This window comes from Lineus longissimus, chromosome 1 (genome assembly GCF_910592395.1).
Source record: "Lineus longissimus chromosome 1, tnLinLong1.2, whole genome shotgun sequence".
NCBI classification, from domain to species: Eukaryota; Metazoa; Nemertea; class Pilidiophora; order Heteronemertea; family Lineidae; genus Lineus; species Lineus longissimus.
Genome location: NC_088308.1, coordinates 23,776,210 through 23,800,100, shown reverse-complemented (window position 1 = coordinate 23,800,100; position 23,891 = coordinate 23,776,210). Strand labels below are relative to the sequence as shown.

General features: G+C 38.7%; 1 protein-coding gene across 8 annotated transcripts in view; it reads left to right on the top strand.

The window, feature by feature from the left end:
• Positions 1–23,891, top strand: part of LOC135493250 (netrin receptor UNC5C-like) — a 271,616-nt gene that overhangs the window by 165,657 nt on the left and 82,068 nt on the right. For 6 of the 8 annotated variants that reach the window (XM_064780434.1, XM_064780390.1, XM_064780445.1 and 3 more), the window contains one exon: positions 10,283–10,586. In XM_064780434.1, the coding sequence (XP_064636504.1) occupies positions 10,490–10,586 (97 nt within the window). In that variant the 5' untranslated portion in view covers positions 10,283–10,489. Of the gene's footprint in view, positions 1–3,229; positions 3,294–7,649; positions 7,787–10,282; positions 10,587–23,891 lie in introns of those variants that run through there. The other 2 variants (XM_064780406.1, XM_064780399.1) reach the window with 2 other exon arrangements.

Genomic DNA, 23,891 nt, shown 5'->3' with positions numbered 1-23,891 from the left:
CTCCTCCTCGTTGTCTTTCACCTGTCGGGTAGACAAGCCCCAAGCTCTGGTTCATTTCCATGCTTCATTTAACATCCTTGTCTCTCTGCAGGTTGGGGTGTTTGCCTTTGAAAAGTAACAGTGCTTATTTCCTTGCTGCGGACTAGTTAATGAGGATCCCCTCCAGGGAAGAGACCATTTAGTTTTGATAGTGATACAGATAGTCATCTTAGACAATTATCATCGCGACCAGGCGAACGTCCTTGTCATTCATTTCTCTGGCAATCGAGAGCCTTTTCCCTTCCTTCGCTTGTATGGGAATGAAGTACATTTCGCAACTTGAACTTGCACACCAAGTCAAGCCCATTCACTTCACTGCCTTTTTCTTCGGCTATGACATATTACCTTCACTTCTTCACATCAGAAGATCTCCAATACTCTGACTGTCACAGCTATTTCATTGGTCCGTTTTTTAATCCCAAAAGGATATTTAGGCGAAGGAATATAGCGCATGTCCATGAGCAACTGAGCAGTATCTCCCCGGAATGATAAATGCAAGGTCCCATTGCGGTCGACCATCAGCTCATAGACCCTGTCGCTGTCGATTGCTATGGTTTATTATTCCCTCGTAGCTGATATTTCGCTGATATGACAGTCGACATTCCCTTATAACTGACTCAGCCCCCAATTTTGGTGTGTTTCCATATCTGAATTATGGTTCATACAAGTATGCATATGCCATGTTTTGCATCAGCCAACAATATTGCATGACCTTTGATTGTCAAATTTGATGTCGATAAGCATCAAAAGATGAAGTGTGGGAAGTTTAATCCGAACATAAGCCTTCTTTTGATATATCCAAATTACAAGATAAAAAGTAACAGAGACCCTCTAGAAGTTAACTTTGACATGACGCTTTGGTGTGTGATGTTGGCAGGACCATTGGTGCCTGGTAAATCCCACTCATGACTGAGATTATCGGAGGGATTTCATAAATTCGTTTTTGATACGGTCTTCATGGTTTTTTTAGTTCCCAGTTCTCAAGTCAAAAGATGAAAACAGGATAAGGCAATTCTAACACGCCAGAACAGTCATGAACTTCAGATTTTAAGCGTTCTTTACCTCAGTTAATCCTGTTATTGATTTTTTGCCAAGTGACGTCTGCCATGTCTGCTCAGGTTCCTACCACTTACGGGATGAAGAGAGGATCCCCGCGCGCATCACTCATGTCACAGTTTCACTTGTTGGCTACCTTCTTCAACAAGCTCGTAACCACTTCTCAAAGTTGCTCCTCTTCAACTGGGGAGCATGATATGTAGTTACCCCATTTCTATAATTCATTTTGTCAGATATCAAACCTATAAAAAGCAACGATTGACGGCAGTGAGTCATGCAAGAGCGGAAACGCAAGTCAAACACACTCTGTAGAGGAGCGTGGTCCTGAGTGAAAAGATCATTTACCTTGGAGTTGAGTTACTAAGTTTCCTCTCAAAGTCCGGGCTAAAAGTTAAAAATAGGGCTGAATTGGTGAAGATATTTTGAGCAGGTTGAGTTGTCTTGCCTGTCAAGGCTTTAGAGGGTTTGTTGCCAACCAGCTTGTATCCCAATTGGGTCTAAGTTGTTCTTACGAACACCTGGAAAAAATGCTTTCAAGGGAAATACGCTTCTGGGCATAAGAAGTCTTGGAAAAACCTCATCAGTTTACTCGCAAAGGTCTCTACTGACCAGCTGGAGCTGAATCGTTGCTGATGTAGCTGAAATTAGCCCACTTGAGAGTTCAAATGAATCTAGCTGCCCACGCTAGTGGTTTGCATGGTTTCCCCAATGAAAGACAAAGAAAGTACGATCAACCAACAGAGACACCTTCGCCTCATTCCAAATCGACGACGACATCGATCTCTGATAGACTTTAGTGACGTGCGAGTCAATCCTTGTTTTTTCCTTGTAAACACCGCCACGCCGTGAAGCGATACATCACTCCTCGTCCTTAGCCATGCCGGACACGTAATCGCGCAGAAATCAAGACATCCGTCCGGTAATTTATAATGACCGCTTAGATTTCAGACCGATCATCTGAGTGGAGCCGATTCAAGGAGTTCGGAAATTTAACCACTCGACTTCCTCGGGATAGAACGCTCTGGAGGTTGTGTATTTCCCAATAAGAGTACCATAACATCGGAGTCACATCGCAGCCTGCATATGGGATGAGTCTCGCTGCTGAGTTGAGACGTGCTCCAAGGAAACGTGATCCGTACGCGTCATCAATCCTTCGCCGGAGTCGGGAGAGATTAAGACGGGAGGGTGTCGCGTTACATATGATGTGCACTTGCTGCCAATTGGTAATAGCTGGGAGAAGTATAATAAAATGAATTAGTCAGGGTGGGGGTAATTTCACCCGGTTTTGCTGCTGGAACCACGAAAGAATTGCTGATTTCTGCTTATTCTTATAAAAGCTACATCATGTCATTGGGCTGCTCAATCCATACACATTCTGCATTAACCGTTTAAGAAGCTCTAAAACTAGAACCAGCCTTGCTCAGCATCCATGCTTGATGATGTAAACGAAGTTGGTCAACTTTGAACCAATGTCCCTTCGATAAAACCGAGCAACAGTCCATCAAAAACAGTAAGAATCAACAGCTAGCTGAATAATATTCCCTCAAATGCAAAGCTTCCCGGGTGACCGCAAGATCGTTAAGAAATCTTGTTGAAAAATCATTTGAACATCGCAGCCGCGAGTCAAGGATACCTCCAATAAGAAAGGACTTAACCAGTGGTGTGCAATTGCAGCCCGCGTTAATCAACTCGAGCTCCTTGGAACCCTCGACTTCTGATGAACAAGACTTGCTATAATAGAAACTAGGAGTCTGCCTCTGAGTTAAATCGAAATTCGACATCTCCGCCGGCTCAAGTCTCTGAGTCACCCTTGCGCGGCGCGATGCTTCTTTGATGCCTACCCGAAGAATTGCCAATGACAGTAAATATGTATTCAACAGCAAGGGATGGTTAGGCAAGCAGTGAGCTGCGATTACTGCTGAATTAATTCCTCGTGTTGACGAAGGTTCATGACCACTGCATCAAGTGGTTAGGGTCCCATGTGGAGCAACGAGGATTTTAATGCAACAGTTAAGACGGAATGCATAGGAATTCGCATTGCCTCTGATCCTGTTCAGAGATTTGTCCGGATGATTTGTGTGATGTGTTCTTCGGGATAGTGATCGTTAATTACATTTACTGCATGGCTCAGTTGAGTCGTTATATTGGACTTGTGTTGCCTTCCTTATGAAAGGGAGATGCTCCATAAAACCTCTGATGTGAGTATGCGCCAGTTTCTTTCCTTTTGTTCTTGTTTTACGGTTAACAGTTGGTCAGTTGAGCAAGTATCGTATTTGTGGACGTATGTCCTGTGGCAGGGAGAACGTCACTTTCATATATAAAGTTTATCTATTTTGAGCGTCAAAGGTTGATGTTGACCTCGGCAGTGGTGGCCCTCGTAAAAGTATGTGCCAGCTGCCGAATTTCACGACCGTCCGATGAAGGTCATTGCTCTGACTGGCTTACTGGTTCCGTCTTCGGAACGCATTCTGAATGGGGTTAGGGGTATATTGGTCCAAAAAAGCATAGCGGAGGACTGGTATCTTTTCGTACGATAACATAATGGGCCTAAGGTCCTGTCCTTTCCCTTGCTTGCTGACCATCCCCCTCATCTTTGGACATCTGATTTGGCTTTGCTTTACCATCACGTGTCAGGAATCGAAAAAAAAACTAGTTATCGTCAACCCTTGCAGTCCACCGTTTGAAGTTCTTTGGTTACAATAAATGTACTTCCTAGAAAATATCTGTCTGCCTCAGTAAAGTAAAGTATTCCATTGGATTTGCTTGTCATTCTTTTTGCTCCAACTGGAGTGAGTAATTGCTGCATGTTGATTAGACGATACTAGCTGCGTTCAGAACGTTTTGGTTCATGTAATATTTCACCATGTCATCGTATCAGTGCAAACAGTCCGCATCATCGTTCCATAGAGGAGCGGCGTGGTCTAGTGCTTAGTATCTCGGCTTTATGATCGAAAGTTCGACAGTTCGAAACTTTACCAGACTTGTTTGCAATCCTGATTGCTCTGTTCTTTGAATGGGATGTAAAACCGTGATTAACTTCACCTGGTTTAGGCCTGCTGGAGTAAAAGCAAACGACCCAATCCAACAAGGAAAGTACTGAAGAGCGAAAGCTGAAGAAGAAGAAGAAGTCAATTTTATCAAGAATTTGTAAAGACTACTATGTCATTGATTCTTGATTTTATCAGATATCACATGACTACGTGCTGTACTCATCAAGATAATCAGATAGGACTCGGCCACGTATTCGTAATTATGATTTGCTGAAGTTTCAAATCTCCCATGTATACGCAATGGGTACCTACTGCTGCTTATGCAAGAATAAATGGACGTTAAAAATCAGGTTGCTAAAGTTTGACTATGACAGACTCGAAACGATTGCCAAAGGTAATGGCCGATTAGACAGCGATATTTACGTCCAGGTCATTGTTGCAACTATCTCATCAATGGGTGATGATGGGAGATTTAATCGTTGTGTAATGACTCTGTTAATCGATGATGTTGAAAATTAAAGCAATTATTTGTCATGTGGTTGTTTTGTCTAACTTTTTTTTGTTAGTTGAAATTGTTTAGTCCATTATCATCAATTTTAGTTGCATTTTAGAATCCATCACACATCATATTATAGCTACAGTTTCCTATCGCAGTAATTTTTCGGGAATTGAGTATTTCGCACTGTGCGCGACTTTTAAAGCAGCTTAGGAAGTATATCATGTTGTTTAAATCTCCATGAGCGTCATTTGTTGCGTATATACTCAAATACAGCAGTATACGATTCACATAAGTCTACAACTTTCAAGCTTGATATTGTGTTTCCAGACAAAGTCTCTACTGGCTCTTGTCTTCCTTTACAATCAGGACATAAACAGGAGGAAGCTGAAAAACAATGTTAAGCCATGTCGTCCGACCCAATCGTCCCAATGCCCCTTCCCCAACAAATCTTTTCACTTGATCCTTTACTGACTTGTGTACCGCACTGACATCCAACTGCAGGAATTCGAAGTTGAAATCACCACAGAAATTTGTACATTAGCTGCTCTCTCCACTTCAATCTAATGATCTCTGCATTGTCCTGTTACATCCATAAGCCACAACCACCAGACTAGCTGGTCCTTGGCGTCTTTTCAAGGTTGTTAAAAAGAACACTCTACCCTTCGGTCTGAACACTTCTCATGCTTTTTTGCTTCGAATTATTCACGACGCGATCTCCTCAAATCCGCATTCCTTCTCAAGCCTCAGGCCAATAACAGCTTCGCGCAATATCTCCTTCACGTCTCTCTAAAGAGTTGGTTGAAGGACTCTCCGCCAGCTCTCATCCCCTACCTCAATAGATGTTGGTCAACATGGCTAACGGCACTAGCCATGCAGTCGGTGACTCTGTTGCTCAACAATCGATGACTGGGAAGAAAATAGGCCTGCTTTGCCTCCGATTGCGGTAGGTATGCAGTCTTAATGGTTGGTGAATCGAGCTCTTAACTGGAAAGTCGTAGGTTCGGTTCTCATGGTCATGTCTGTCAGAGCTGCAGAAAAAGGCTTATAAGAGTCCGAGGTCAGAGTCAGTTTGCAATTAGGTCCCGTCCCATTTTTCTGCGATTGATCCATCATTGGTTGATAATTGTTATTGTAACATTAATTAAATAAATGGTCTTGTTAAACCTCCGCTGAACATAGAGAATGTCACCGTGGACTCTAATGGCTAGAATATTGTGTTGCTAGAAACAGTAATGTAACTACTCATGGACTACAGTATCCTTAATGGTCAGCAATGACGCGACAACCCATAATAACAACTGCCATCAGAAAAAAACTTTGCATTGGATAAAATGGAGCATACGAAAACACAACCATAATAATATCATTCTGTAATTTGCATGAAACTAATGTTATCTTATACCAAGAATTCATAAATTTTACTTCTGCCTGGTTTAAGTTTAGCCATTGTCACCATTACCATTACTAATAGCGAGCTGTCTATTTCTACAACTGCTTTTGCCGTGACTGCTTACTTGCTGATTTCTCATGAATAAACCTGCAAAATTTAAAGTAATTTTGGAACATTAAATGAGAAGCTTCGTCAATCTGAAGAAGGACACCATCTAACCAACAATCAGAAATTGTGCCGAGTGGAATGAGAAAATTTGGGAGGCGCCTTGTCGACCTGTCTGCTGCTCTTCCATACTTTGAAAGCAAGTATCGTCTGCTGAAGACTGCCAAGCAGACGAGACCGACTACAAGTACAAGACGAAAATGCGATCTCCGGCATCCAACGGCGTACAGACGACTGGCTTTGCTCAACATGGCGCCTCTGAGCAGACGTCAACTGCTTTGCCGAATCACAACAATGCCATGTCGTGTTCAAGAGCTGCTCAAGAGGACCTGATATTTTACCTTCTATTTACTTTTGGTTACATATTCTAAGCATGAAGTGTATTACTTTGGGATTCTGGGTCTTGATTTGAATGATAATTCCCATGCATAGATGTATCGTTTACATGTAATGTAGTGCTGGTTGCTTGTCCAATTGGACGTTTGTACAACAATTTTACTCTTCTTGACTACGGTCTTCACCTATATCGGCACTGCAACTTCAAAGAGCGTTTACCAGAAGTTGGATGGCAACACATCACTAATAATATTTTTCTCACTTACTGTATAAAATCAGTGCAAACTCTCCGAACCATCATATCAGCTTCCTAACAACAATAATCATAAACAAAGCAAACGCCCCGTCATTTTATTTTTCACACTTAGTGTGTAAAAAATTCTATCTTATTTGCGTACCTATAAGTTTTTCCCACCTCAGGTATTAGTCAACAATTGTCATGACTGTGTCTCACGCTCCCAACACATCATGTTACGCAACGACATAAAATATAGATTGATTAACTAGGATTGTGCTGCAGGGTTATGACGACTCTATTCTCTGTTACACTCTGACTATGACTAACGGGTTCCACTTGTTTTGAGAACGCATTAGAAGACCAATACTACAAAAGATTGCCAAATGAATAAAAAATGGGTTCTTATACTGGATACCATATTGTGATAACTGCATTAGAATATTTTGGTACCAAATGCCTAATTCGATGCCATCCATCAACTGTATCATGAATTTAGCGATATATCTTTTTTGTCCATTCGGACACCTGCTTCTTAGAAAATTCTGGAACCGCCTCATTTGAATTTCATTGTGTTTTTATGCTTCGAATTTTCTCCCATCTTGTTTGGTCTACAATAAAACCTAAAACGTTTACCGAAAAAACAAGCATGACCGTCTAAAAAAGCACACATTGCAGTTACCATGCATTGCTTGTAGAAATAGTGCACGACGACTAGACATTGTGAAAATAGATTGAATGGATTGAATTCTCTCAATTTTCTCTGGAGAAGCTATAAAGATCTATCAGATAAGATAGAAATTTGGTCAATCAATGGCCAAGGCGGCCCAATTCTGTCATGGTTCTGAGAACGAGACGCCAGTATGGCCAAGGGTAAGACACCGGAAAGACTAGGCACTAATGATCACAACTTGGAAAGAGCTATTTGAGAATGGAATTATTCTTGATCACAACACTGAAGAGGGCACTTGAAATATTCCATAAAGTTCGCGTTATTCAGGATAATTTCTTAAATTCGTTAGGGACGCCAATGTGGCTCGGTACCAGTTCTAATTCAGGATACTATAGATGCTAAGGTTCGGTATACAAAAGTGCCCCGGAAAAGTGTGCGTTTGTCCGAGGTCTCATAGTTTGAGGAATATCGTAGGCCTATATTTCTAATAATTTGCTAAAGGTGGGCTCGGCTACATCCGCGATCGACCTTTCTTTTCTAAGCAGGCCTGATTCATCATACTAATCATTGAATCTCATTTTCCTGAAAATCATTTTCATAAACGAGCCAACTTGCAATTGGACCTGAGAAATGTTTCTAAACCTTTGGGTTTATCAGTTTAAACGTGTATATTTCAAGTCCTTTAAAAATATGAAATCAAGTCAGGAAGGTAATCGTCAATGACTGTGACTTTGCAGGATTCGATTGATGCAAGCACAGATATTTTCTCGGCGTACAGAGCTGCTTACGTCAGTTAACACCATCCACTAAACCTGAAGCGTAACCTTTACTTACCTCGATACCTGGGTTGTTTTTCAAGCACAATTTATAGTCTTTAGAATATGAAATATTTGATATCTCCGATTACCATTGATATTTGCCGAGACGTTTACTCTGTGAATAAATCATATGGTAATCGGTCTTGGATATTAGTAAGAACAACCGGGCAGTTGAAAAACATATTGTAAAATCTTTAGCTAATATTCATGTATGAAGATAACTATACTTGCATATAGTCCAGATAAAAATATTTGTTGGTAAAAAAATACCCGTCGAATAAAAGCAAAGCCATTAAGATACGTTCATCTCTTACCAAGCGGCCTTTCGCGCCGCCTGTCGGTAACGCGCTAATGTGCGACTGCCGGATGGTATTAGATTGCCACAGGCTGTGATTCCGAGTGACTAACTAACCATCATCAGGTATTAATGCGAAACCAAGCAAAGCAAGAATCTATACTGAGAACAGTAACGGCGTTTTTGTGGACTTGGAGCAGGCAAAGGACTTGCCGAGCTACTAAAACACGCACACACGAAAAAGAAGCGCCACTTTCCAAAGCGGTTCTTCGCTTTTACCCAAATTCGCGTATTTGTGCATCATTTACCCATGCTACATACAATTATAATTAAGGTTTCCTTTGGCGGTCATGAAAATGCGGATGAGAATTAGCGCAATGATCTTCTGAATTATATGAAATATTTCATTCCTTATTAAATTTTTGTTTTGAACACGAACACAGGTAAGTGGTTTTAATGTTCGGCCGGCAACTTTTTAAAATGATAATGAAGGCAAAGCCAGTCATTCTATCTATGACTGGACACAAGTTTATATATCATTTGGCAGAAAATCTCATTCTTAATCTTGTTACAACATAACAACAAAGCTTAACGTAATTTCCACAAATTTATTTGAGTTCGGCCAACATGTCAAAGACGTCGAAAAGAGTAAAGTCAATAGTTTCATATAAACGTGTGCCTTGTCGTCAGATAAGAAGAGATAATGGTGTTTTAATGTGTTGACTCGTCTTCGATGAACTGGTGAATTATCAATTTCGAACAAAACCATGCCATAATATACATGTTCATGGAGGCCGATATCAAAACTTCTTATGCTCAGTGACGGAGAACTAGTCCGCTTGCCGCATACCTGACCTCATATAATCCAACTACAGACATCCAGACGGGCTAAGGCCCTGTACAACATATACTCAAGGGCCCTCCTACATGACTTAATATTAAAAATAATCACTTCTTTAACTTAAGTCAGCGGGAACACTACTGGAAAATTGGATTTGTCCCCGGCAGCGAAGTCGTGGTCGAAACGCCAACTTGGTTCAATAAAATTATTGGGTTTTTGCTTCTGTGTGAATGTCGGAGGCTGCAGTAAATTCTCACCTGTGTTACATGTTACATGAATGCTTTATTTCAGGCCGGAATATCACACTTTCAGTTTATGCATGAAACTTCTTGAGCCGAACTATTAAAATTGAAATCTGAACGTTTTACAATTATTTATAGTTCGTCATGACTAAATGCAACGATAATTTGTTGGTTTATATTTGAAAGTAAAAGCTGACTGCATGAAAAGAACGAGCCGGTCTCCTCCCCCAATTTCATTGAGCATTGTATTGACAATAAGGCACGCCTGAATGAAGTAGGAGGGGAGGATACCAGCTATTTGTTTAACAGTAGAAAACCGGTCCTTTGGGACGCTGGGTCTCATCGCCTATAGCCGGGTCGATCGAATAGTCATAATTTTTCAACAGAAAAGTCTGCACGGCAAACTGGCAATAGTCAATTAGCTGATATATGTCTTCGCCCAAAACAGCTTTATGACCGCTAGGCTTGGAGTATCAGAAATACTATTTACCAGTATGAGAAACTACACGGGCGCTCAATCGCATCGACCAGAGCCACTCGATGAACGAGGTTACCGAAACCCGGAGACGAGGTCTACGCTAGTAGTTTCAGGCGCACCCGATTGCGGCTCTCTGAACATGAATGAGTAATTGCTGGTGCGCTTAAAACCGTTCACCGAAACTCAACAGATCGAAAAGTGATATCTGTAATGTCACCATTTCAGGTTGAGCCTGGCGAAGAGGAGGTTATGTATGGACTAGGAGGACTGCTGAAATGGCCTGATATGATGGAGCTATAGTTTAATTCTCCTCCCTTGGAGTGTACATACAGACGGATTAAACTTTTCACTTTGAAAGGATATTTTGTACAGAGTTGCAAACTTTCTAACTAATGTATTTCGCGGAGGCTAATGAAACGTTAGGAACCCATCATGATATCTAATAACTATCGCCGCGGATTTTATAGACAGTGGATTATCACACTTCTTCTGGCTTCGGCTTGGAGTTCTGGATATAATATCGCCAATGGTAAGTAGAGCAATTTTCATTCAAATTTCTGTCCTAAATTGCCTTTATCTTTCATTTCAATTCTATCGTCTGCTACAGATGCGCACGTGGGATCAATGTTGTCACGGGAAACCACGACGCGCGCTCTTACTTTCTCTGTCGCCAATTCCCGCGTACACTGACACTACTAAGTTTGGGGCTTACTTGTTTGGTCTCGAAGCGAACTGAAGGTGGGTTGATTTTTCTGTTTCGGGTCTGGTTAAAACGGGAACATGAATTAACGAACACTTCTTAAACAGAATTATATCTGATGGGGCTGAGCCCTTGCTTTACTTTATGAAGAACTTTCTTAGAATTGACTGCAATGATTTCGATTTTAATTTCAATATTCTTAAAGCTGTAGGACTTGCAATTTTAAGGCTGAAATTGTTGAAGGCGGCCTCACTTAACTTACATGTATAAACTCTTATAAACGAACAACCTACTCAAAACGCTATCCGAGTCAAATCTTATACTTGATTATTTTACAAGGATCTGAAAATCCTGGGCAACATTTTGAGCTGAGAAAAACTGGTTCAGTCTGTGAAATTATAATAAAGTAACTTCAAGAATAAACCTGTAAAATAAATGTTTAACTTTCAACTTTTAAACTTTTTGTGGGACTTAATTCAGGTTCTTTCCTGATGTAGAAAAAAAGCATAGATTAGTCAGTGAAGTTTTAAATTTTCAGATCAGGATTAAAATTTTTCTTAAAAGTTGATCGCCTTTTTGCTGTGTAACTCAGCATGCGGAAGCCAAAGACTCTATTAACTGTTAAAGAACAGCTGAAATTGGGCTCACCACGAGGGTCTTGTGCCCCTGGGGGTGTACACATTAAAAAACTCCCTTAGATGTTTAATGTTCCCAGACTGATGTGTTCAAAAGAAGACAAAAGTTAATTTTGTTGAACAGGACCTCAATGGGTCACTTTTTCAGAGAGTGTAATTTAGCGGAAACCAAAATGGCCCTGTACAGAACATTAATGTAGTCTGATAGAGAGAGTTTCACCAAAGTAGACCACAAAAAAGAAATCATTTTACGAAGTTAACCCTCGGAAACTATAAGAATTTTTGGGAAGTTTCATCTTTGGGCCAGGCTGGAGGAAAAATTGCAGCTCTAAAAAATATTACTCAAAAATATGATTTGCTGCATCAATGTTTCTCATCTTTATACAGATAATCTTGAATGATGTCATAACTGAACAGCTGAAACAAAAATAATGTGGTAAATAGCCCTATGCATATGTTATGGGGTCATCCCAAATTGTAAAGAATGACCCCCTAACACATACATGGGCCAGTTACTTTTTGTGATATGAAAAACAAAATAATTACAAAAACGTTGCAAACACAATTTTCTCAAAATAGTCTTTACACTCAAAAATCCATATCAATTTACTAACTTTTGTTAATTATTTATTAAGCTTATCATCCGATTTGAGGTAATGATGAAAAATGTTCCCAACTATTACCCTACTTTTTCTGTTTTAATTACATTCTGATTAATGCTTAATGCACATTTTTGAAGGATAAGTTTTGATGAAACATGGACATTTTTCAGATAAGATGGTGAGATTATGTGGTCCTTCTCTGATTCATCAAATAAAAATAAAAATTGAAAAAACGCATAGCATTTCATTAATAAAGAAGAGAACAAAAAATGGTGTGCTGATTTTGTACTTTTTGAATCAAAGGTCTCTGTGAATTTAGTCAGAGAAAATGGGTTAAAATATTGTTTGCAATGCAATTTTTTTCATTGTCACTCATTTAAATCTAGCCTGATCACAACATTTCAAATCCTGCCGATGGCAGTTTTAGTGTAAAATTGGAAAAAAAATGCATAAATTGGTTTCTTGTGACAGTATTGATTTAATTAAAAAAACCTGGATTGATAGTGGATAAAATTGATGTGCACCAAGAAATTAGTTTTACTGCAAAGGTATTATTGGGTTTTTGATCAAGGTTTGTATAAAATGTAAAGACCATACACACCATATCGATAGTGACATATTTTTTATTGGCATCACCTTTTCAGAAAAAAGACAGTTGTTATAGTTACTGTATGTGTGAAATTACGTGATTGCAATACTGTTTATGCTGCAAATCCTGGCTGTATTTTATAGGGGCCTACATATTCATAAGAACAATTCACTGAGAACAAAATTCACCTAGTTCTGGTTAAAATACTATTAAACACAACCCCGGATGGTACAAATCAGTTTTTATCTAAGAAGAAAAATCGATAAAAAATGTTTTCAAGATTTTAAAGCTCTTTACTTTAATGTTGAGAATCTGTCGTAATCCCCAGTGTCACGTTACCATGTGTTTTATTACATGTCAAGAGAATTCCCAGTGTCACAGTCATCAGTGATTCAATCACGGTGAAATGACTGCATTCAGCGCAGTCCCAGCTCACTAATGTGTATTAGTGTGTAAAACCGCTACATCAGACAAATGACTAAACTACATATTCAGGGATTTGTCAGTAAATTATCAAAATCTGCGATGCACTCATTGAAATTGTGCACTTAGATACTTTGGATATATTACCAGTAGAACTAAAAAAATTGTAAGCTATATAGTAGTATATGATAAATGCAAAAAATCTAAAGGACGATCTGCAACTTTTATATCTCATTTATATTTTCAATAGTGTAACAGATTATCGTGACATGCTTTCTTCATCAAAAATTGTCATTGCATGCTGTTATCTTCAGAACAAAAACTACGCTCTACGATAGAGTCGATGTTGAATCGAATGTGATATGTTCTATGCAATAGACAAAGGTCATTTAGTAGAATTCGATAGCAAGGTCTGCGTTGGATAATTGTCCAGGACTGCACATGCGAATAATGTTCAGCATGTTGTACAGTGTGGCTTTGTTCTCATTTTTCCTTCTTATTTGTATAGGAATCAACATTTGAATATTCTATTCATGATATGAAAATTAGTAATATCAATGTGTCCCCTATGTTCTATTGAATATGAGATATAAAAGAGATAAAGATCCTCCCCAGCATAGAATTACAGCTTGTGTAAAATATAAAAGGTTTCTATATTGGTTTCACATCAAAAAGTACTCATTATAATTAGGTGGTAAAGCTGGTGCATTAGAAGATGTCTAGATCGAAAAGTCCCGATAATGATTGGCAATTCTATCAAAATGATCCCCAAATCTTTCTATACCTTCAGCATTCCTTAGCAGTAGGTGGTAAAATATCATTCCGAAATAATTTGAGGTTGAAAACGAACTTCCATTCATCTCCAAGTTTGTGTTTGATCATTGTGGCTTTTTATTCTCCAAGCATATTTCACCTTGAATTTACAAAAATACACTTCAAGAAAAGTTTGCAAAAAATCGAAACAAATATCAACTTTGTAGCTATTTTCCAAATCTACTGTCTGCTTATTCGTTGCTAAACCAGCTGTAAGTGCTTCTTAAACACATATTTTAAAGTATTGCTCTGAAGCCTCCTTCACTTTGAACAACAAATCTACCAAAAATTACAAAAGCTTTATACCAGTCTCATAAGAAAGTAACAACTGCAATATTGCCAAGCATTCTAAAAATATTCTTTAACAAACATGGTTTTCAGGACTTTGCCTTTAAACGATATCAATGTAAACAGTCCCCGATGTTGTCTGATGGAAACCCAAGCTCCATCTGAGCTGTGATTGCTCTTACACGCAGTGTAGGCACTGATGGTGATTGTCTGACTATAGATGGCATGCAGAGCTAGTGTCAAGGCAACTATCGTTAACTAAGGAGATGGTGACACTATTTAGAGAGATGAAGCAAACATGATTTCATGCCAATTTGTTCATTCTATTCCACAATTTTGCACGTAAACTCTCTTGGCAATGGTTTCAAGAATATCCTACCACCATATCTCATCAAAGACAATTGGCAAATCAAACAAGGATTACTACTGATACAATAAAACCTGTGATTTTCTATTCAGTAGTAATTGGAGAATCAACTTTTTTTACACTCTCGACTTAAAACTTCTGTGTCATGAAATGTTGTTTCCTGTTCAGGTATAAGCTAATTTAGCAATGGTTGTTTTCAGACCAAAGGAGCATTCTCAAGTTCCAGATAATATTTATCTTGGTTGGATTGGTTCTTCGTCGCATTCTTGATAGCGAATTAGTGTGTAGTGAGATCGGGAAAATTGGCTAGTCAATGCCAATATGTGATGGGAAATTCCTGTACGATTAGCCAAAATAGTGTTCTCTTGCACCCTAAAGGTATAGGAAATGTCACTGGTCTGTCAACCGTTCCAAAAATTTCTTCAGTCTAGTAATAAAAAGGAGAGCCAAGAAGTGACTTATGTTTGGCTGGTGTAGGTGAAAATATTGATGTTTTCTCAAGTTTTTACACAACCAAAGAATTTCAGGGATCATTTAGTATGTTGCCCTGTGTTTGAATGAATGGCAAACTAAATACTAATGTTTCTCATACCAGCATATACATGTACTTTAAAAAACTCATATTAAAAACTAAAAGTGTCTATAACATTCATGTACAAATCTTATGGCACGGCTTAGCTATATGGCAAAACGTGCATCTTCAAGAAAAAGCTCTTTGTAGATTTTTAACTCACATTATCATTGAAGTCTAGAAAAACAACCACTGCTTGGAGAAAGATATGGATAATTTGAAATCAATCACCTGGGATTATGTAGAGCATGTTAAACCTTACCAGAAGTGATAAAATGGAGGTTTTTGATGGTAGTACATCTTGTAGTCTTGTCTGTGGAGGTGGGCCATTAGTTGGAAGGTTTATTCCAGTCTGAGATTACTAAAAAAAACCTTGCATTTAACAACAAAATGTATTCACATTATGGTCAGTTAGGGTTGAAATGCATGTTACAGGTGGTAGATCTGGTGAGGAACAGAGTAGCAAGATATTGGCCATGCCCCATTGCTTCTGAGAGACTTGCCATCACTCACTGAAGATAAAGCTCTCTCACATGAGATTAGAGTATGGAACACATTCACCAAGTTACTGCAAGCAACTGTGCTCTGATGCAAACTTCTCATATCAAATATCTCACGTTTCCCTGCAAAGTTTAAAAAAACAGTCTATTTGTTCTTGGTGTGATGTCGGTCTATTTTCCAGCCTGGTATCTTCATGGTTTATCCATGTAGTCTTAATGGTATCTGTGTTTACTTCCATTCATTTCTAGCTTTCCTATCACCGATAACATCAGCTTGAGGTGGTGAAAAATGAGTAATTGCCATAATCCATGAGATACTTCAATGATAAGTTGTTCTAGGCAAGTCTTGGAGTGGTAGAGTAGCCCGTTGAGAAAAACGAGGTTCTGGTAAGGTCGAGGTGTTTTATGCATTGCAGTGTCTTCAGTGATAAGTCGTTGCTCTGTAGTCTGGTTTGGAGTGGTTGAGCAAAAAATGTGCAAACTGCTGGTTAGGTCAAGGTCATGCAATGCAGCATCTCTGTGTTGATTTGCCTGATTCTTGCAGCAGTGTGTGACTAATCATGAGATTGATGAAACCTTCACAACAATTCACCACAATCCATCTTCAGTTATCTGTCAATCTATTGCTCTTCATTCTGTATTGCTACTGACTCGCTGTTCGTTGGAAAAGCTTCACTCAGTGTTGGAAAGGACCTTGGAAAGCTTTGATTGTACGTCTCAGCATGAGTCCCATTTCAACTGTCCACAACACAAATTGAAGGGGCAGTTTCTTTGTCCGCTTGTCTTAACTATACAGTGCTGTCTAAAAAAATTAGTGGGCATACCCAACTTTTTTGACTGAATTCATTCTGATGGCCACCTGCAATATCTTGTAACCTTGCATAAAGTGTTGAAGTTTATCCAAGAGAAAACAGCACATTATTCAAGTGCTTTAGTATCAGCATGTTCCTACACTATGGTAAATACTATTCCTTTGTAGACACCTTAGGTTATGAAGTCAATAGTCTAACTTAGACTGAGTTAATACACAAAGTCAACTTGCCATCTGCAAGGTTATCAATATTGACTTGGTTCAACATTTGCTTAAACCTTGATGAGCATTTGAGCAACGATTTCAAATGGGTGTTTAGTGTAATTTAGAAATAGTAAACTCATGCTATTTGTCTCGGTCTTCTTGAAGTGTTTGGTTCCTTTGCTAATGTTTATTTGAAGGGTCAAATGTTGACTTGTTGTGAACCTACAAAAGATCGGAGAAAAGGCTTTCTTCGCACTAAGAATGACAGCATGGAGATCTGAAGAGCCTGTCAAGAGGGGTATTGTTCCCTCTGTAAAAAATGGACTCCTAAAAGTTTATTTTGTGTTCGCCTTTCTTCAAGGAGTAATAATTTGGTCAAACTTCAACTTGATGCTATAAGGTTTGAATGAGTGGCTCTAACAAATGTCATCCCTGGCCCAGATACCTAGTCAATGAAAGTTGCACACACACTGACACAGCCTGCCCCAAACCTGGAACGTATTTCGCCACTGGCGATAATTTTTATTCACTGAATATGGACAATGCGATTTTCTTCTTAATGGCTAGTCTCTTCTTGCTAGAGTGGCCACAAATTATAAGGTAAACATATTTTCTGTTGAAAAAACCTACACACATTAGAATTCTGTTGAGTTTGGGGTCGATGTGGTGTATGGCTATGCACATAGCTAGGGAAATGTGTTGGAGTTATGTGCAATGCCTAATATCTCAGTTTATATCATAAAGATATAAAGACTGCCAAAGAAGATAAAGCTGTAAGCTCAGAGTCAGATTAGGAAGAAACATCTGGGACAATGCTTTGTACTCAGTGCCTCTGTCTTTGCACGAAGTGCATGAAGCTGATGTTCCAATATTTAAGAAAAAACACAGTGACATCTTCTTTATTCCTTTTTTGCTGAATATTAAGGATGCTCATGATGAATAAAGAATGCTGCTACTGCATGTTGCATCCAATTCTGCCAAATCATCACATCAGTTGCTTGTACCGATTCCCAAGTCACCAATAAGAGACTATTATTAGAGTAGTTTGATCAATACAGACTAATACATCATGCAGTTGCAGTAAATCACACAGCGGCAATGCTCACATATAGACTGCTATTTAGATTCTTTTGTGCAACAAAGGGATTACACCAAAGAAAGTGCTGTCAAATGTATTGCTTTGGTTTGTCAAGATAAAACGAAAACGTACTTTTCATACTAATCTTATTGCTTCCAAAAAGCATCTTAAGGGTGTTGCGTTGGTGTAGCCATGGAGGTATTATTAATAATACCTCCATGGTGTAGCTACTGAGTTGCTCAGTGGTATAAACTAGCCTGTTTCGGCTCTTCAAATGGTGCAAGATTTGATAAGAAGTATCTCCCAAGCAGTTGGAGAGTTCTCATCAGAGATGTCATATTGAAATATTTTTGAATAACATTGTTTGTTGAGAAAGGTCACCTCAAGAACAGATGCCCATGCACCAATATGTGGCATTAAAATCAGTTGAATCATATCTTTTTCTGTTGAGTTGCAGCGTCAAGTTCTTGATTCTATCATTTCAACAATATAGGAGCTTCTGTAGCACATCAAGTTCATCAAAACCAAGCATCTTCTATAGTCTTTCTTGTGGGAACCTCTGGCCAGCTGGCGGTGTTTCATGGTCCATTTATCTGGCCATAACAATCCATTTTATGACCAGGTTGCCTCCTATACTGCCTTAAGTTTGTATTGATGAACCTTTTAATGATGTTTTGATGGTCTGGCCATTCTTACCGCAAGTGAATGCACTGGTACTACACTACTGGAGGATAAGCTGCCAAATCTATCTCCAGTCTGACTCCAGCCATGCCTGTGTGACTATCAGCTCAGGGAAGGTAATGCTGTGTCAAAGAAAACCAATACTCAAGAGGTCAGAGTGATGACTGGCCCATATTCTGACGGCATTGCTAAGACGGTGCCTCAAGTATCGTCTCAATGTCACAGTAGTCAGATGACAAACTGTAAATGGTTTAGAGATGGCCATATTGCCTCTAGATCCTGTTACCATTGGATTATTGGCTGACCTGAAACAATGGACGTTAGATGGCCTCAGTTCTAAGCCAGTTATGAAACATTAGCAGTGGTATCAAGCTCTCTTGGACTCTTTGATGCATTTACGAGCATCATAGCTTGTGATTTGATTACCTCTCTTGCAAAATGATAACACTTCCATATGGAAACATGGAGGCAGAAATACACCCTCCTGGGAGCGATGTCTGTCATGAAAAAATGTTATCGCCACTTTGATTTTTCTATGAATCATAAAGGTAACCTTGCTATCCAATTCACCATAATGATATCATCGTATTGTTTGCTAATACCAGCAATATCCCTAGAGCAGGTTTTGCTGAATATCTTTCTGTCATGCTCCCTTTGAGCCAGGATAATGACGACTAGAAGTGGAGCAAGGCATTAATTGTCACCTACTTATCCAGAGTGCTCAACTGGGATTTTTCAGTGTGGTACTTTTTAAAAAGCAAAAAAGGTTGATTTGTCATACTTGCTGGTTTATGTGTCAAAGATGGTGGTAATAAGATAATCAGTCAGTTGATATTGGGTCTATGTCATCTTTTGATTACTTTGGTAATGCAGGTTGCAGAAAAAGCTGCAACTTCCGAGATCCCTTTATTGAAATCTGTGGTCATCAGTAAATGGTCGTTGTGCAATTCATTCTATGCGCCCATCGACTTGGCAAAGGTTTTGTGTCTGTTCTCCTCCTGTGTTACGATGATGCATGTAGTAGCAATAGCTATAGATGCAATGTCAATTGCTCACGTTATCAAACTCCTCTTCATGTACATTTCATCACACAGTATTAAAGCCATATCAACTGCTTCTCATAGCAACGTGCTGAGACACGATCTCCAACCACCAGATGTGCCATCAGCAAGGATAAATCAATAAGATTGATAATGTTACAGTGTAATCAAGTTTGTCATTAGACAGTTACGCTCGACTCCTAGAGATACACCCCCGAGCTACTGTTTATTGTCATATTCCCTTGCTGCTCCTTGTCAGAGTTTGTGTAAGGTTTCAAAGTGATGTTTCATTGACAACATTTCATATAGTCGAATGGACTCACTAATCCAAGGCCTCAGCATATGTAAATCTTACAATTTTGATTCTGGGTGAAAATGAAATAATCCTGGAGCTTCTGGTTCCTTGAGATTATTTGGCATTCCTTCAAGCAACACTTCATTTAATGACAGAAAGGACCACTTGGTTTGTTTGATCAACCCTCCCAGATCACAAGGGAAAATCTGTTTTTTATGCATTTTACATGAGTTTGCCAGTGGTTATATGATAGGATTACTATATGCTTTTCATTAGAACTCTTCCCCTTTAGACTTATTCTGATAAAGTATTGTCCATATTCTCAAATTTTTATGCAGGAATTTGAATCCATTTGGGTGTGATCTTACAGTTCCTGATGTGCACTATGATGAATTCATACCCTGCAGAAACATCCCATGTTCCTGTCCCTGAAGCAATTGTCAGTGCTGTCAGTTAAGGGATCAGATGGAGTTATCCTATTTGGTTGGCAGATTAAGGCTTCCTGTGAAAAAGAGTAAATAGACTTCACAACACATGTTTTGGCACAATTCTGTTTTGCAACCTTCCTTTTGGTTGAGTTAGCAGTTCAGAGAATCAAATGCATCTGCCAGTGCTTTTTAGGCTGTCTCCTTTCACCGAGGCAACAAAGGGAAGAGGGTGAAACTCAACTCATCCATCATGTGTATATCTTTTGTAAAAGTAGCTGACTCAGCAAAACCTGAATGGAGATATATACTATTACACATGTTGTGGAGGTGTACGTTTACTATTGTCAAGCTATGTGAAAGCATTGCTAAGAAAGAGATTATTGTACAGGATGAACCCTTGGAAAGGATTGCTGTGCATTGAAAAGATGGCACCGTGCAAGCATCTAATGGGTTAATTACATTTCATGCAACACAATCAGCTTTCATGTGGACACGTAGATCTGATCAGAAGCTTTCATTAGACATGATGACATTTCACAATTTTCACCTCCACATCAAACTCGCTTCCGTCGCAAATCCGACTAAGAAAATCTGCAAAGTGGTCCAGGATGACAATAAGATGCCCTAGAAGCGTCTCCGCTATCTTTCGGTTTTTATGACTCACGGTGGTAAGCTTGTTCCGTGCAAGACTTGTTCCATTTTGCACAAGTTCGTAACAAAGAGGACATGATCAAAGCTTATAAAAGTGACAGATGAATCACTATTTTAAATCCCCCAGATGCCCAGCCGCAGACGCACGTGTTAGGCATGAAAAGCTTTTGACCATTCTTTAGTGGTACCTTGATGTAACGAGGAGGGTCGGAACCCCTTTTCAACATCATAGAAAACAGACCCTATTAAAAAAATGATGCTGTCTGTTTCTTTTGAAGATTATAATGTGACCTTGTGTCTGGGCTCCGATTAGGTAACTTTTTGCTGGTACGTTTAAAAAAAAGTTCTCCTTGTATGTCTTGATGCCATTTCAGCTTTTATGATGTTGGATTTGGATGTTATTGACAGTTACTTGACAATTTGCAGATGCTAAGAATCCTAAAGAAAGATTTAATCCATTTACATGTTGTTATCTAACACTTCAAGAAAGCTTAAAAACTGTCTTTAACACAAATTCGCCTCCAGAAGGAAAAGGCATGACACCAAATGATTTTAAAAATTCAATTACTCACCTTTAGTCTACTTCATTAAATTTGCCCTCTGGCAAAGACTGTGTTTCAAAAACAATGAAGACCACATTTAAGAAGTTCATTCAGACAATGGTTCGTTAAGTTCAATCAATTTATAAACACACCTTATAATCTTGTCATGTTCTGCTGCATAGTAAAACGTATTGAATTTCATGGGATTTTTTTCCATGAGTTGTTTATAATCATGTTAGTCGATCTCACTGAGAAGGGCATTGGGATGACGGACATCTTTGAGTGATCATCTTGTCATAGAGAGTGACTGCAGGGGATGTGTTCAAAAGATTAAGTGGCTGATGCACGCATTAACAAACCATTTATGAGATTTTCTGATTGTTTTACGTATCCTATTGGGAAATTCCGATATGACATATGGGTTGTGATTCGATGTTTTAAGAGATTGCTTGTGTGTTCTGTGAATGCGTTTTGCCTCTAGTGCAGGAGAGGAGTAAATGATGCGTTGACACCTAACTTCCAATAAGCTCAACTGCACTGGCTTCAGTTATGTAATCAGTGGTTTGACAACAAATACATGAAGTTTGATAGCTCTTAATTGGAATATGTTTGGTTTTGATTTGCATACTAAAATGTCAGAAAAAGCTTTCTGTGCGCCACATTTGGTATATTTCTTTCCATTGTGACCCTGTATGTTCCCAATTCTAGATTTTCAATACATATGTCTCCTGTGTCGTGATTAATGGCGCTAATTGGTACTATGTTTAGTTAGGAGGAATCAAATCAATAGTTTAATACATGATTTGGTGCCGTGATGTTGCAGTTCTCTAATGTCCAATGGTGTTATGCCATTAGTGAATATTGAATATGGTTACAGAGATGGTATGTCAAATGGGTAAGATGATTCATTAATTCGTTTCTGCAACAAAAAATGGCTTACAATGTTCCATTTTATAAATTTTGAATTTGCTTGTGTAAGTAGGCTATTTGCAATTTCTTTTTTATAAATAATTGTTGTGTTTGGTTTGCCAAAAGAGGATGAGGTTAGTCACTCAATTGTGTTCCTGTACGTTTTGAAGCCTCATTGTAGGGGCTTATGAATACAAAATTTAGTTAAAACAAAAAACACATACGTTCAAATTGTGTACAACAAGCTCAGCTTCTTCAATTGAGTGTAAATAAAAGCATGTTTAGTACCAACAACCTGAATTATGTATCCGAAAGAACATCCTGACTAATCCCCTTGTATGATGCTTCACACCATACTTCAAACATTTTGTCAAAATGACTTCAAATTTCTGTAATCAGTAAATTTTTTTAATTTTCCTCTTCACTTCAGTTGTCTTATCAATTAACCATTGGGCTCTGCTTTGAAATGTGAGTTTTGAGAATTCCGCCAAGTTTGGTTCATATTGCACAATGGACTATCTTCCTTGTATCACCTGGTTCGATCATGTTTAATTAATGCTTTTTATCGATTGTGTAATCTCAGTTGGCCGTAGGCCACAATGCATTCTGTTCCCTAATTTCAAAAATCATTTGAGAAGTAACATGGGGAAAATGCGCCAACAATGGTCTTATCATCAATAATTGATAATGTTTCGTGTGGTGATGGGACTCGATCAAGCTGGAGAGATTGTTGTAACTTCGAACACCATGCGTGTGTGTCCCCTTGCCTAATATGTCTCATATTATAGTTTGAGTTTTCAATTATACATTCATAAATGCTGACTCAGCATATGCAGGTATCTAAAGATACACATGGTCATAATGACTCTTATGACATGTATTTTGAACGAGGGGATAAAATTACTTTTTTTTCGTGACACATTACCTACCACTTTCCTGTCAATCTAAAATCTAATTGCTCCATAAGGCCACGTAGCATTTATGTCATAAATCTTCTCACAGTTAAGTACACCTTTTCATATCTGAAAACTTCCCTTTCGTATTAATTTCAGTAACAGAATCTCCATTCTCTCATTACTCCATCATTATGACTATAGACATTAATGGTTAAGTATCAGATAAAGGGCGGTAAAAGAGATCACCTCTCCGCATCCACCCAACAATTACACAAACTATCATTAGATTGTTCTAGAATCAAAGTGCATTAATAGACAAACTCGTACCAAATTAGTATAGGGCAATAAGTATTATAATAACAAGTAAAAGATAGTTATTTCCTCAAGTTGGCCAATCAGTCTATCGTCAATCCCTCTATTCCTGCAACATGCATTCTATTGCTTTTGAACTGCTTGAACTTGTGTTATCATATTTTTGCATGTTGACTGACCTCATCTACTCAGCAATTCAAATTGTCTACGAGCCATTAAGTCCTTTAATCAAGCGTTATTGTTTTACCTTCACTTCTATATAGCAACTCCTTGATGATTCATAACCAATATTTCATTCTCATCAGTGCAATTACTATACAGTTAAAACTATTATCACCACAAGTTTTAACACTTTAAGGATTGAGAGAATTCTGAAATATCTGAAATGAACCATGATATCATACAAATAGGTCCAGCTCCCAAAACATCTCAGTAAAAGATCTTATGAGGGATGCTGCAGACTTAAAACGTTGTGTATCAAGATGCCTGCTAAGGGGAT